The 14,206-nt window shown below is 37.9% G+C and overlaps 1 protein-coding gene and 1 pseudogene across 4 annotated transcripts in view; one reads left to right on the forward strand and one right to left on the reverse strand.

The window, feature by feature from the left end:
• LOC110057154 (plexin-A4-like) overlaps window positions 1-3,326 on the reverse strand; it is a 160,904-nt gene extending 157,578 nt beyond the window's left edge. For 2 of the 3 annotated variants that reach the window (XM_089272848.1, XM_089272846.1), the window contains exons 1-2: window positions 3,231-3,326; window positions 64-1,201 (exon numbers count right to left, since the gene is read on the reverse strand). In XM_089272848.1, the coding sequence (XP_089128974.1) occupies window positions 64-1,173 (1,110 nt within the window). In that variant the 5' untranslated portion in view covers window positions 1,174-1,201; window positions 3,231-3,326. Of the gene's footprint in view, window positions 1-63; window positions 1,202-2,928; window positions 2,989-3,230 lie in introns of all 3 variants that reach the window. The other variant, XM_089272847.1, reaches the window with a different exon arrangement.
• Window positions 3,327-9,035: 5,709 nt separating this feature from the next.
• Window positions 9,036-13,944, forward strand: LOC149103179 (uncharacterized; annotated as a pseudogene). The gene is made up of 2 exons (XR_016202142.1): window positions 9,036-11,405; window positions 13,470-13,944. The product of XR_016202142.1 is annotated as an uncharacterized LOC149103179 (transcript).
• Window positions 13,945-14,206: the final 262 nt, after the last annotated feature.

Here is a 14,206-nt window from a genome sequence, read left to right on the forward strand (position 1 = left end):
AGACAATAAAGCAATCATTAAATGAATACACAGTTAAGTATGATAACATTATACATTTTTTACCTGTTCAGCACATTTTTTGTCTCCATTAAGTACCCAAGGAAGCCCAAATTTCTCACCAGCATTAACGTTATTAGTACAATTCCTGAGGTTAGACATCATAGCTTCATTGATTTCTTTCACTGGATACATACATATAGCAGAATATTTGGTGGGTCCATCCCAACCTTTAGCAGACTCAAAAAATGTAATAACCAGTACATCATCAGATGCATGAGGCCCAAAGCCATCTCCAGCTTTTGTAAGATAAGATGAATTTGCCATATTGAAATTTGTTCCATTGGCTCCTTGGCATTCCAGTGGTAGCTCTATGTATGACAAATATGCTGTATCCTTTTGGCAAAGACGTATTACAAATGTTCTCAGCACTTTTGGGTTTTCTTTGTTTTCAAAAGATTTAGTAGTCTCTTGCACGGACACAAAGTAAGTAAAACCACCAGATGAAAATCCGTAAATGTACTTTGCTTCATACTTGAGTTTTTGAAACTGTAAAAAACTCTGCTTAACACTTTCTTCAGCAAAGGCAAAGATTTCAGGACCATCAATAATACGAGTGGATACAGCAGGTCTGATTCCAATCAATGTCAAATCTGACAACTGATATTTTGCATCCCATGACGTTGCAACATACATGGCAAAGGTTCCTGGCGTGTTTCCCCATGGTGTAATCAATGCTACTGCTGGAAAGGCAGCATTTGACACAACAAATTTATCACTATTTGTTAGTGTTTCTAAGGTATCAAGACTTCTCATATTACAGATGCCATGTTGGAGACTGCCACATGTTATCAGACGTCTCTTCTTGTTGTCTATCAGCAACACTTTGTTTCTATTGTTTGCAACTTTGCCAGGGCACTCTGTGTCAATGATGCAATCTATATAATCTAGTTTGGGACCAGTTATGTTTTTCCTAAGTTCCACCAAACTTGATGATGTCTTCAACAGTACATTTTCACCTCCAATAAAAATATTATTTGTTATATTATCATAAACCAAGTTAACCAGCAATTCTTGGACTTTTAACTCTGGGTAACTGCTTCTGCTTGTACTAACACGGGCAAACCAAAAGAGTACAAGACAAAAGATCCGTTTAATGACATGTGTATTGGCCATTGGCTGAAATGACTTTTCAAACCAGAATCTATAATGAGAAAAAGAAAAAGACATATTTCAAATGACTAAATACAAAGCATGTCTTAATTACTTGTTTTATTACAGACCTCTAGTTTGAACAAAATTCACTGAATTTCACATAAAATGTAACATTGGACAATTAAGCTCTTGGTACATCATGATTTTTGCCCCTCAGGTGCCTATATGATGTACTGATGTATGTCAAAATTTTAAGAGATTGAGTCAAACTCCCAGCACACCAGAAACAACTTTTACTCTTTTGCTGTGACATCATATGGATATCAAATTATGTCACCCTCAGCAAAATTAACCACATTGAAGAGGCACTTTTTAAGACCTTTCGGAAAATGTGTAAAAGTCCATCGTTTAAGGTGGCCGAACACAGTTTTCACGTGCCTATGCCTAATTCACCATTACTTTTAAACTATTTAATGCTTTGGCACCCATTTTTTGCAAGAGTCAAGGTTAACCACAGAAGGGTTTATTCTCGCATTTTGGCTAAGGTGTGTGCTGTTGCCATGGCAATGGGCTGGGTAAAAACAAGGCTTAAAAAATGGTTTTTGCTTCTTTAAAAAAAATTCAGTCGTTAGATTTTTTTCATCATTTACCCACTACGAATTGACATTAAATCCCTTCTGTCAACACTGTTCTAATAAAATTTCGACATAGACAAGTTTTGTACGGCTAAGGCTGATATGGCTTCCTCTCTAAGTATTGTAATTTATTATTAAGTTCCTCCTCAAGTGTCACTTAAAAATTAAACTTCAAAATAAAATATGCTTAAGTAACACACTTGTTGATAAAGTCACACTTTCATGCAAATTTGTCACGCTTACACAAAAAAACCTACCTTTAAACCTCTCATAAGTGACCGCCCAAAAATGTCAAGCCTATCTAGTCGCTTAACGGAGGTGGTTGCTTACGAGAGCTTAGACCATATTGGGTGAAAATTTTGCCTCATTAGCATAGGGTAACTGAACAGACTTACCCCATGTTTTAAATGTTATATTCATGTGAAAAGTCAATTTCAAGAAAAATGCTGTACTTCCTGTTGAGAAATTTGCATCTCCTGTATTACCCAGGAATGCAATAAAGTTACAACACCTTATTATCCAACTTCTACTCTATTATCTGTCAAGTGGTTACTTACGAGAGATTAACAACAAAAGAAAATTTCAAACTTTTAGTTCTAAAAGTGGTTTCGGTCGCTTACAAGAGGTGGTCACTCAGAAACTTTTGGTATTCCGGAAAACTGGTCGCTGAGGAGAGATGGTCACTTACGAGAGGTGGTCGCAACTGGAGGTTTGACTGTAATTATTTTGAAAACGTCAACTGGTAACAGGTCTTTGTAAACAAAACAAATATGAAAATGTATCAACAAAGAAAAATAAGAGAAGAAAAACAGAAGTGGTTTCACACAATCGTAGGAGTGCTCAATAAAAATACATCTTAATTCACATGCTGCTCAGTAACACTTACAACTACCACGATTGAGCTGAACTACCACTGACTGAGTTTCCATACATAAGCAAGTGCAGCACAGCATGTGAGGCGCTGATCATTAACCTCCAGCCTGACTGATCATTATATATTTCCTACTTTAGCTGCTAAACACACACATATACACCATAGCGTTCACTTCTTCCCCAGTAAGAAAGAATTTTTTGAGCAGTTAATATCACAGCCCTTTCGAACCTTTCGTAATTATTAAACGTAACAGTCGAGTTCTTTTACCTGGCATGAATAAAGCGCCGGGAAACCTTGCAGTGTACTTAAGCTGCCGGTCAGGTTTAACTGTAAATCGCAGAAGAAAACTGAGCATACTCAGACGCGCTCCGGAATAGGATAAAAATTTTCCTTCTACAGAAAAGATTAAGCTTGCATTCAAGTCACTTCCATATAATTTTAAAGCGTAAGCTTATCATCAAAATGGAAAGAAACCAAACTTCACAAAAAACAGACGAAATAAATTTCTAAATAAAGAAAACCATAGTTAGACAAACTGATGGAGACAACAGAATAAATTGTGTACTTACAAATAGATGGCCACTGTTCTCTTCCACGGAATTCCGCAAATATTCAAAAGATGCACAAGCTGATGGACTGGGCGAGGACACGGCGAGGACTGGGCTGCTCCCAACTTTCAGCGCCCACAAACATTAACAATAAAAACACTAACGTCATGTAAAATTCCCTAATATTCTCCCCGTGACCCCAAAATTGCAAATATCATAATTAGTCACATTCAACAACTACGTTTTCATCAATTAAATATATTTATTCACATTTAACGACGTATTTCTTATTCACGATTATATTCATTAACATTTACGGGATATATTCATTCACATTCAACGGTTCATGACGTTCATGGCGGCTAGAGTCTCTAAGCGCGACAGGTGTGTTTTTTCCGAACGCCAAATGTCGGATGCGCCAAGGCGTTGGTTTAGCGTTTCCCTTACGTTCTCGTGATGGCGAAACATGCCTGTGATTAGCAGGTATATTTATCCTATTGCAGCTATTGTTTGTATTAGTTCGTGTGAAATTTGTCTCTTATGATGAACTATTCAAGTTTTGTAGTTTATGATATTCTGGATATTTGCCTTTGTTTCAGCCTTGAACCGGAAAGCGCTGTACTTTGTACTTAAGTTTCCTCATAATAAAGAAGACGATTGACGCTATGATAAAATTGATTTCCTTATACTTTGTGCTATACATTTTCTAAATATAAAACAATTTCTTGTCGAGAGTCTAGAAATAATGAGGGTCCACTATACTTTTTTCGTGAGCGTGAATGGGCATTTTTGCTTTGCGTGAAGAGTGAATGAGGATTTATTTTTTCCGTGATTCGGGAATTTATATTTTTCTGTCCTCGTGAAATTGGTTTTCGATGTTTTCGTGATCCGTAAAATATGCATTTACTTACGTGTGATTTGTGAACCAAAAACTTTTTCACTTTTCTGGAGATTTTAGCGTCATTAAACTCGTAGACTACCCCAAACTAAATGTAAAACCTGCCCACACTCCATCCGGCTTTTACTGATGTCTGCTCAACCATCGCTTCGATATATTTACGAAAATATGTCAACAAAGTGTTAATATGTATGTCGAGATTAAGGTGGAAGTCGAAACGAGTGGAATCAACTGATCTAGCAGAACTACAGTAGCGGATAGTCATCCTACGCTCTACCACAAACGGTTTTATCGATTACCCAAGCCACGAAAGATCTAGACATGCTGATCGACGAGAACAAAGTCTGAAATTACCAAAATATGGCCATGAGCAACTATATCTACTTCGGCACATTTCAGTAATGTCAGGTAAAATGTTTAAATGTAATTGTATGTTTTGCGAAATGTGAATAGAATTTTGTATTTTTATGTGAAACATGATTTAGCCTTTGCATTTTTACGTGAAACGTGATTGCTTGCTTTTTTCTTTGAACGTGAAGCTGTTTTTCGAATTTTTCGTGATGCGTGAAAAGGCCAATTACTTATGCGTGATGTTTTCAGAAGAGGTATAGGGGACCCTCTTTAAATACGCAGACGGACTCCATACGTGCGAAACTCTTTGTTTAACGTAACATATTTTGTACTTCACCTTTCTTAATTAAAGACCAATTGTTCATTTTCAGTACTTACACATTTTATTTTACTGACATTTAACTTGACATGACAATGACGTTTACGTTCCGTCAAGGTGAAAACGTCTTCGTTTTCTTAAGTTTAAACGAATTTTAAATGATCTTGGGCAATATTTCATCGCGGATGTTTATTGATAAACATGTATGTCTGGATTTATGAAAACAGTGTTAAGGACTGAATCAAGCGTTTTTAGTCAGTTAATTAATTTATTCTTATTTGTTTATTTATTTATTTATTTATTTATTTGCTTTTGCTCTGCCAGCAGCTTGTAAATCTTACCTAGCATGAAATGCAGAGAACTTCTTGCCACATCAATTTAGGGCTTAGACGTGCAATGAACTAGACATTTCTAGCTGCTGCTGGCGTTATTTGGTCTGAACTTTGATGTCGCTAAAGACTTGAAGTCTGGACATGACATTTCCCGCTCGATAAAATTCAATTACATCCGGGACATTGCTATTTGTGAGCAAAACATGGCTACGAACGGAGCGAAGAACATTAGGTCAAGCGCTGATCGTGAGTAGAATTTCCTTGTTTCGCTAGCACGGAAGAAATTTATTTGCGTGGCTTCCACCCGATAATTGACATAATAGTGCGGGAGCATAAGTCAAGATTTAAAGTTGCCTGGGAATTTTGTGGAAAAAGCAAGCCACCTGTCCAGATGTGTTAAGGGGACTCTAAGGAAAATGTTGTCGGCAATTCTGTAACTTGTACAGACGGCCACTACGGTGGGTTCAAAATGTGACGTTTTTATGTCCCAGCATGGAAACGAGGCTGGACCTTTAAATGCCTCAAAACCATCTTTAGGGCAACACATTGTTATCAGAATTACTCATACGAAACATTCAAGTGTACCTGACACACCTAAGTAATATACAGCTGGTCATGTAACCATGACAGCATGGAAACGAGGCTTGACTTTAAAAACCCATATAACGTATTTAACGTTGGTGGAGACTAACCAGATTCACCCAATTCAACGAAAATTTCGATTTCTACATTACCAGGTCTTAAGCAGTACATTATTTACTGCGATTGGGGACGCAAGATTGATTTAGAGGAGTCACGTTGCACGTGAGGCCTAATAAGACGTGAAAAGGTTACACTCGGGAGCCTATTGGGCTCCTGGTACACTGTAGTGGTTTCTGGAAACCCAAAACCAAATTTTTTTTACGGAATTGTAAGTTACCTGATCATTCTTATATCACACTTACGTGTTTGAAGCATTCTGTTAACAGCATGCTGTTCAGCAGACAAAATTACATGAGACCACTTGTTTTATCACGCGTTTGAACTTTATGTCATATTAATAATAAAGCGTTAAAAATGGAATAAATTAATTAACTTTCCTATGTAAATGGTTTACCAATGGAAAACCGTTGGAAATTTGCGCAATAAAAGTTAAAAAGCACTTAAACCAAAAGAAAATGTTTCCTTAAGCTCATTTACAAACACTACTAACTCGAACCAGAAGCATATCACCTAAGTGATATGCTTCTGCACGAACGTAATGGTCGAATACATCTACCACAGTGGCTGCAGTCACATCTACGAAGGTAACTAAAGTTTAACTTAGGTTAGTGTCAGGTTACGTGACATCATACCTAACTGTAGTTAGTACTTTCGGTCGACTTTTGCCATGTTTTCACGAGAGAGGCTTACGACGGTTACTGCTTACCGAGGTTTCGTAACTAAAGTAGGCCGCGTACAACGGACGGTTTGGGGTTTTCTCAGAAAGCAGGTGCTGCAATGTTGCACAGAAACTATTGAAAACTGCTCAAATTTCTGACTTTAAGGCGGACAATTTTCGGATTTTTGGACAGTAACATTTAGCTGATCCCCCATTTAAATGTTATTTCATTAAAGTATCCCCCTCATAGCTATTAATAAATTTCATGATCCCCCCATCAATGTCTTCGCACACATATTTGTACGGGTCCGCAAATGATCCCAGGACCGCAAATGATCCCAGGACCGCAAATGATCCCGGACCTCTAATGATCCCCAAATTGAACCGCACATGATCCCGGACCGGAAATGATGCCATATTGGATCGCAAATGATCCCGATCAAAAAGTAAGGAATGGCATGGATTCGTATCAGAGGAAGGTGAAAACATGTACAAAAATTATGAACTAAAAAACATGTTTTATCATTTTACCAAAAAATATTCCACAGTTGCTGTTTTGTTCTTCGAACGGTCAGTACAGATCGTTTTCACTGTCACGTAATAAAAAATAATAATAACACGAAAACCAACCAATGGAAAAAGCTAAGAAATTGTGATGTACGCTGTAGAAGATAACTAAATAAGACACTTCTCCAAGTTTTAGGCCTGTGCGTTTCCCCAAACTTCAGAAATTCGTTGTAAATGTTTCCCAGAAATTTACAGAGCCCAGTAAGAAAACGCCATGTTCGTATACATCCGTGGTACACCAATATGGCGGCCGGAATATAGTGTAAATTAAACATCTGGAACTTACTTTGGCTTTCTAGGCGACTGATTATCAGTACTAAACAAACAAGCATTTATATAAGCACTTTTCCTAATACTCTAACTTCTAAAAAGGCTCAAAATCACCAGATAAGTATATATTTTTCAACAAACTCGATCATAGCCTTGTGTCAAGCAACCTCCAAAACCATGAAATTCAAAATGCTCTGGTTTCCAAACGAAGCACGCTAATTGTAAACAGATATAAATATGCCGCCTCTTATGGCTGATGAGGATAAAAACGCGTCACGTGAAGACGATCTATTGAATTAGAAGTCTTAGAAAAACACATACTTGTAAACATTCTCGAAATCCCGGTGGCGATAGTATCAAACAGCTAACTTGTCAAAACGAAGCGCAAGCCTTGGCCTTGCTCGGTCATGAGGCAGAACTTCATAACTATAGTTTGGAATTTTGGCTTCTTAGAATACTCAAGTAGTCATTTCCGAGGAATTAAAGCCAAAATCCGACCACGGAAAAACTACAAAATAAATTTGTTCAAATTTCCAGTGCTACACACTAGGTGTTTTACAGAGTGATGAAGCGTTGTAGTCTTGTGGGTCTACTCAGGTGACAGCGTCTTCCTTAATAGTTGCTTCATGGTTAGATTTTAGTGTAAAACTTTAGACGAGTGGCGTTAATGGCTGATAAAATGTGATTTAACTATAACACCTAAATATTAGCGGAGCTCCGGCGGCCAGAAAGGCCGCCAAGCGGAGCCCCATACTCATGTAGGAAAGAAAAAGAAACCCATGAGTTGATTTTCTCATGGTTATCATAGCTAGCGGTATTGCTCGTGGGCGCGTACGCACGACGACGACGACGACGACGACGACGACGATGACGGAGTCGCGCAACATGGCGGCCATACTCTGAATAATAGGTTGACAGAGACATGCAGCCTTGGTTTACCATGTACTTCTTTGATGCTGGACATCCATGTTATGATCAATTGACACCTGTCAAAACAAGGTATCCGCTGACCATTATCACGTGACCATATCGCGGGCTCAAGTTTACAGCTCATCGTGGTCGCGTGTTTTTTAAGTTGACCGCTGACCATGTGTTGGTTTTTGATTGGATCGCGGGCTCATCTCAGTTTAACTTTTGAAAACAGGGCAGGGTATTTCGGAAGCCGGTTAACGCTAACCCAGGATTAAAAATTAACCGAATAGTAACTTTTTCTTCTATACATATGTTTTTTCCTGCTTTGTTTTGTGTATATAGTGATTATTAAAACTCAAAACAGAAGGCCAAACAATATACAGAAAACCTCAACGCAAAGCTACAAAGCTCAAATCAAAATTCTACCTTTTCCTGGGTTAGCTTAATTTGGCTGTGAACAACCCGGCCTAGGAGCTTCGCTTTTAGGCTGGCCTAAATCTATATATTAATGTTTATCAAAGGAGGATATGTAGCGTATGTTGCACTGATCATAATTTTACTGAGAATTGCAAAGAAATGCAAGGCAAGTCGTGTTTTGATGATTGAGTGGTGATATTCATAACATCGTAGTTTACAACAAAATTTAGTCGAAAGTATGAAAAAAAAAGCAACTTGTAAGCCATTATAATTATAAGATGGCTTTAACAGGAACATTGATATTCACGTACGCCAATTCCCTATCCAAACCATCCCACCATCTATGCCATTCGTTATTTTTTAGTCGAGATCATTTGCGGTCCCTATCGGGGATCATTTCCCGTCCGGGATCATTTGCGGTCCGAGATCATTTGCGGTCCTGGGATCATTTGCGGACCCGTACATATTCACCTTTTGACATGTATATTTAGTGTTTTTAACGATCAAATGACAGTAATATTTCTAATCATGATGCTGACTTACAGATTAATGAAGTCGCCATGGTGCAGTCTCTTGACCCGTGTCTTCCCGATATCTAATCAGGGTTCTAACAGAAGCTTTCACAGGCGTCCAATAAAGCACAACAGGCGACATAAATTATTGTGAGGCCCGATTCGCCCGAAGGGACAAGCCAGCGTACGGGGTCCGGGAGTATGTTCCCCTAGAAAATTTTGAAATTTTAGATGGCCAAAGATGTGATTTCATACATTTCCTGGGGAAAGTGTTACGGAAAATGAGTTGTTTATGATCATAAAATTAGATGTAGCAAGTAGCGCTCGTCTCAGTCTGTATTGAATAACATAAAATCAGACTTGCATCCAGTATCCTGTGGAATCCCTCAAGGCTCAGTCCTCGGGCCATTACTTTTTCTTTTGTATATAAATGATTTCAATAAATGTTCAAAACTACTAGACTTCCACCTTTTTGCGGATGATTCTAACTTGTTTTATAAACACAAAAATCTTCTCACCCTCCAGTCTAATATAAACATGGAATTAAATAACATTTATATATGGTTAAGCGCTGATAAACTTTCTTTAAATATAGATAAGTCAAATTTTGTTATATTTCATCTTCCACAAAATAAATTAATACAGGATGTTAAGTTGACAATTAATAGAAAAGAATTGACAAGAGAATACTCAATCAAATATCTTGGTATTTTTATTGATTCCCATCTAAATTGGAAAAGTCTTGTGAATTACATTGCTAAAAAGATCAAAAGAAGTATAGGTATTCTGTCTAAAATCCGTTATTTTACAAATCTAAACATTTTAATTAATCTATACCATACCTTAATTTACCCTTTCCTTATCTATGGCATTATCGCCTGGGGCAGTTCTTATCCAACCTCCCAGAAACCTTTACATATTTTACAGAAAAAAGCCATGCGCATAATGACCTTCTCTAAATTTGATGCTCACTCTAGTCCAATTTTTAAATATCTTGCTATAATCAAACTCCCTGATCTTTATGTCTTAAATATTGCAATCTTTATGCATAAATTCCATCATAAAAAATTGCCATCTGATTTCAATCATTATTTTACTACAGTTAATGAAATTCATGCCTATAATACAAGACTTGCTTCCAAACAATCCTATTCATTGCCCAAAACCAGAACTAATTTCGGAACCTTCAACATTAGATATCAGGGACCTAAAATTTGGAATTCTCTTGATGAGTCTGACAAAAAATTACTTGATTTTCAATTAAAGAAGAAATTAAAAATACACTTTATTGATTCATATTAAATATTACAATTATTTTAATTAATTCATAAGGATATATTCTGTTCCGCTGTAAGTTTCCATTCTGTTTGTATCTTTATATTTGTGTGTGTGTGTGTAAGTGTGTTACCGACCAATAACTGTATAAATAATCTATGTAACTTAATGTCTGCGCATTCTTTTTAGCCCTTATGGTTATTTTGGGCAGGCAGTACTCTATACTAATTTAATGTTTATTGTAATTATTTTAAAAATTGTGAGTACAAATAAACGGTTGTTGTTGTTGTTGTTGTTGTTAAGTCTTAATTTATTGTTATAAAACAAAAATTCACGCAGGTTACTGCGAAAAATAAAATAGACGCCTCATGCAAAAGAAAACCACTGCACGGCACAATGGCTCTTGAATGGTTTTCTTTCTCGCGAAATGATTCAAATTTTGGCGAAGAATTAAACGTTTCCCCCGTGTTTTCCGCTTAGACCCCGCGTTTTCCACACCACGGGACCCCGTACTCCGGGACCCCGGCGCCGTGTTTTCCACCTACCCTCTTTTAGCTGGAGTATGGCCGCCGTTTTGCGTGACTCCGTCGTCGTGTCTACGCGCCCAGGATATGCCAAAGTGAAACACACGTGAAAGTAATACATTCCTGGTGATGTGCACGAGGGTGTTATAAGACTATAAATACTGAGTTCAAGCAGAATGACACTCCTTTCGTGCCTAGTCTCAGCCAGCAGAGCAGTGAAGGAAGTCTCTCTCTCTAGGTTTTTTGACCCACGCGAATTCTCTGCGATTATGGCTGAAGCACCAGCGCCAGGAGTACAATTTCCACAGCCGTTAGCAAACCCTCCATAAGCTCCACAGGCTCCACAAGCTCCACAAGCGGTAAACCCTCCGGTGTAAGCGGCGGGTTAGGTGTCGCCAGCTCCACAACCCCTTCAAGTTCCTTCAGGATAATGCTGCCGACGCACAAAATGAACTCGAGGTAATTTCAGTGTTTCTTTTTTTTGTCCTTATTGGTTTTTTCTTTGTTTTTCGTTACTTTGGGCACATGTTATAGGTCTGGTCTTGATTTCTTTTGCGTACGGCATTCTTGCATTATGCAAGTTTTTTATTATTATTATTTTTTATTCCTCCAATTCCTAGCTAATACAGAAATGTGTAAATATAACGTAAAGAAAATAAATAGTAACCGATAATGCTTTGTAAGGACGAAAAAAAAAAACGCATAAAACAGAAATTACATCACTTGAATTGAATTACATTATATATTGGAAGGAGAGGAGAGGGGCACATCTAGATAAACTAATTTTGTGCCCCTAAAAGTTATGTATAACTTGAGATTATTAATAAAAAGAAAAAGAAAAAGAAAAAAGAAGAGGAAAAATGACAAAATAGCTCAGAAAGTTATAAAGAGATAATGTTTTCATTAGTATTGAACAAGGTACCAGCGTAAAAGTGCTTTTCTAAACATTTTTTAAGATGGTTTGTCTCTAATGGGTTGCGGAATATTATTCCAAAAGAAACTTCCAATAATGCTGGGGCAAAATCTCCTAAGATTAGTTCGAAATGAAGGTATTGCAACTTGGTTGGATGATGCACTACGGGTACTGTCATTATGTAGTTCAGATACTAATGAAACAGGTAAATTAGGAAACTTATCATGGTGGAAATAATCATAAAAGAGCATACACGTGTTCAGTTTAACAATATCAGGAAATTTCAGAAAGCCTAAGGATGAGTAGTGAGGAGTTATTGATTCCATTAAAGGAACATAATTTATAACACGAACCGCTTTGTTTTGTAATTTTACGATTTGAGACAATGGAGCATTATAATTATTTCCCCAAAGTGTACAAGCATAGGTAAGGTAAGGATAAATAAGAGAGTAATACACACTAATAAGTGTTGCTTTTGATACATAATATTTCAACTTAACCATTACATTTATATTTTTGCTAATTTTGCTAATTTTTTACTAATTTTTGCAGTTCGAGTGAATGATTTTCTTTCCCAAGGGACAGTTTCTTGCCCTCGTAGTGGATTATCTTCATATATTTATTTATTCGTGAGGATAAGTTTTTTCACCAGGAATATTTCTTGATAGAATATGTATACGCCGTGTGTAGTCACAGGGGTGACTTTTCTCACCAGGACTATTCCTTTACGGAATGTGCATGCGCCGTGTGTAGTCACAGGGGCGAGGATTCGTCGAGTATATTTTTACACCAGGATTATTCCTTTACGGAATATGTATATGCCGTGTGTGGTCACGGGGGCAAGGATCCGCCAGATATATTCCTATGCGGAATATTTATATGCCGTGTGTATCCACGGGGATGTGTGCGTTTTCTCACCGGGAATATTCCTCTTACGGGATATGTATACGCCGTGTGTATCCACAGGGGCGAGGATTCACCGGGTACATTCCTTTTCGTGTATGTCTACACCGGGTGTGGTCAAAGGGGCGAGTTTTTCCCGGATATTCCTTATGGAATAAGTACACACCGTGTGTTGTTACGGGGCAAAAGTTCTCCGGGCATATTCCTTTCCGGAATATACTTACACCATGTGTAGTTACAGGGGTGAATTCTTTCTGCTCACCAGGTTATATCCCTTTTACGGAATATGTATAAGCCGTGTTTGTGTATTCACAAGGGCAGAATTCACCAAGTTTGTCCATATATATTTTTTACATGGAATATTTGTACCGTGTGAAGCCCGGGCTGACCTTTCATTAGACGTGTCAAATATGCCATGTGCTGGTGAGGTGAGGTGTATTCTGTATGTGACGGAGTATGTTTATGCTGTGGGTAGTCACGGGGAGCAAGCGTTTCTTACTGAATTGCTGGTAGAATACGTTGTGTATACATTAGACACAAGGGTAAATTTTATCATGCTTGCTCCCCTGTCAATATCGGGACATGAATTGTTATGACGTCTATAGTTCTTGGAATGAAGTTTAAACGAGTTGAGAAGTTGTGATAGTTTATGAATTGTGTTGAGTCAAAGGGTGTTTGTTGACTCGAACCTGTTTTTTCTGCTTCAGGGATTCAAGGGTCAAGTTTTCAAACTTAACAAGGCCATGGAAACCATGACTAAGTCGTCCGTGGAGAGTTCTCTCTGTGCCCAGTGACCAGTTTAGGAGCCTCTTACTTCGCCTTTTGGGCCACAAAGACCACAAAAAAATCTTTGATTGTGTGGCAAAGGTGGAGAAGCACTGTCGCCAGAGGAACCGTGACAGGGCCACTGCTATGTCCCCTTATTACAGGGGAAATCGGGGGCGCAATTCCCGAGATTTCCCAAGAAATCCAGGGCTTGCCTTAAGTTGTTTTTACTGTGGTAAGCAAGGCCACTTCAAGAGATTGTTTAATACTAGGAAAAGGGATCTCGCCATGCAGGAGAAGAATGGAGCGTCTCAGTCAACCACAAAGTAACGAATAGACTTTGCCATAGTCAAAGTATTTGCTGGAATAATTTCTATATACATTTTGGTTTGTTAAATAAACGCACCCTGAGTTGAATACGTGTTGTGTGAGTGTTTTTCTCTTCTCCCTTAGTAATAAGCTCGATAGTCTCGGAGTTTTGATAGCTTTGAAAACAGGGTCTCTGGTTACCCTCCCAGGATTACTGGGTCGGAGCTGTCATCTCTCTCCTGACTACTTTGAGGTTTCGCCCGTATGAGTAATACCTTTTGTATATTGATGCTTTTCCTTAGGGAATCATTTCATGGGCTTGGGAATTTGAAGAAGAATTCGATAAAGCTATCACTCTTGAGCAACCTGG

The sequence above is a fragment of the Orbicella faveolata genome, unplaced genomic scaffold (assembly GCF_042242905.1).
Source record: "Orbicella faveolata isolate gen_17 unplaced genomic scaffold, um_ofav_v1 contig_35, whole genome shotgun sequence".
In the NCBI taxonomy this organism is placed as follows: Eukaryota; Metazoa; Cnidaria; class Anthozoa; order Scleractinia; family Merulinidae; genus Orbicella; species Orbicella faveolata.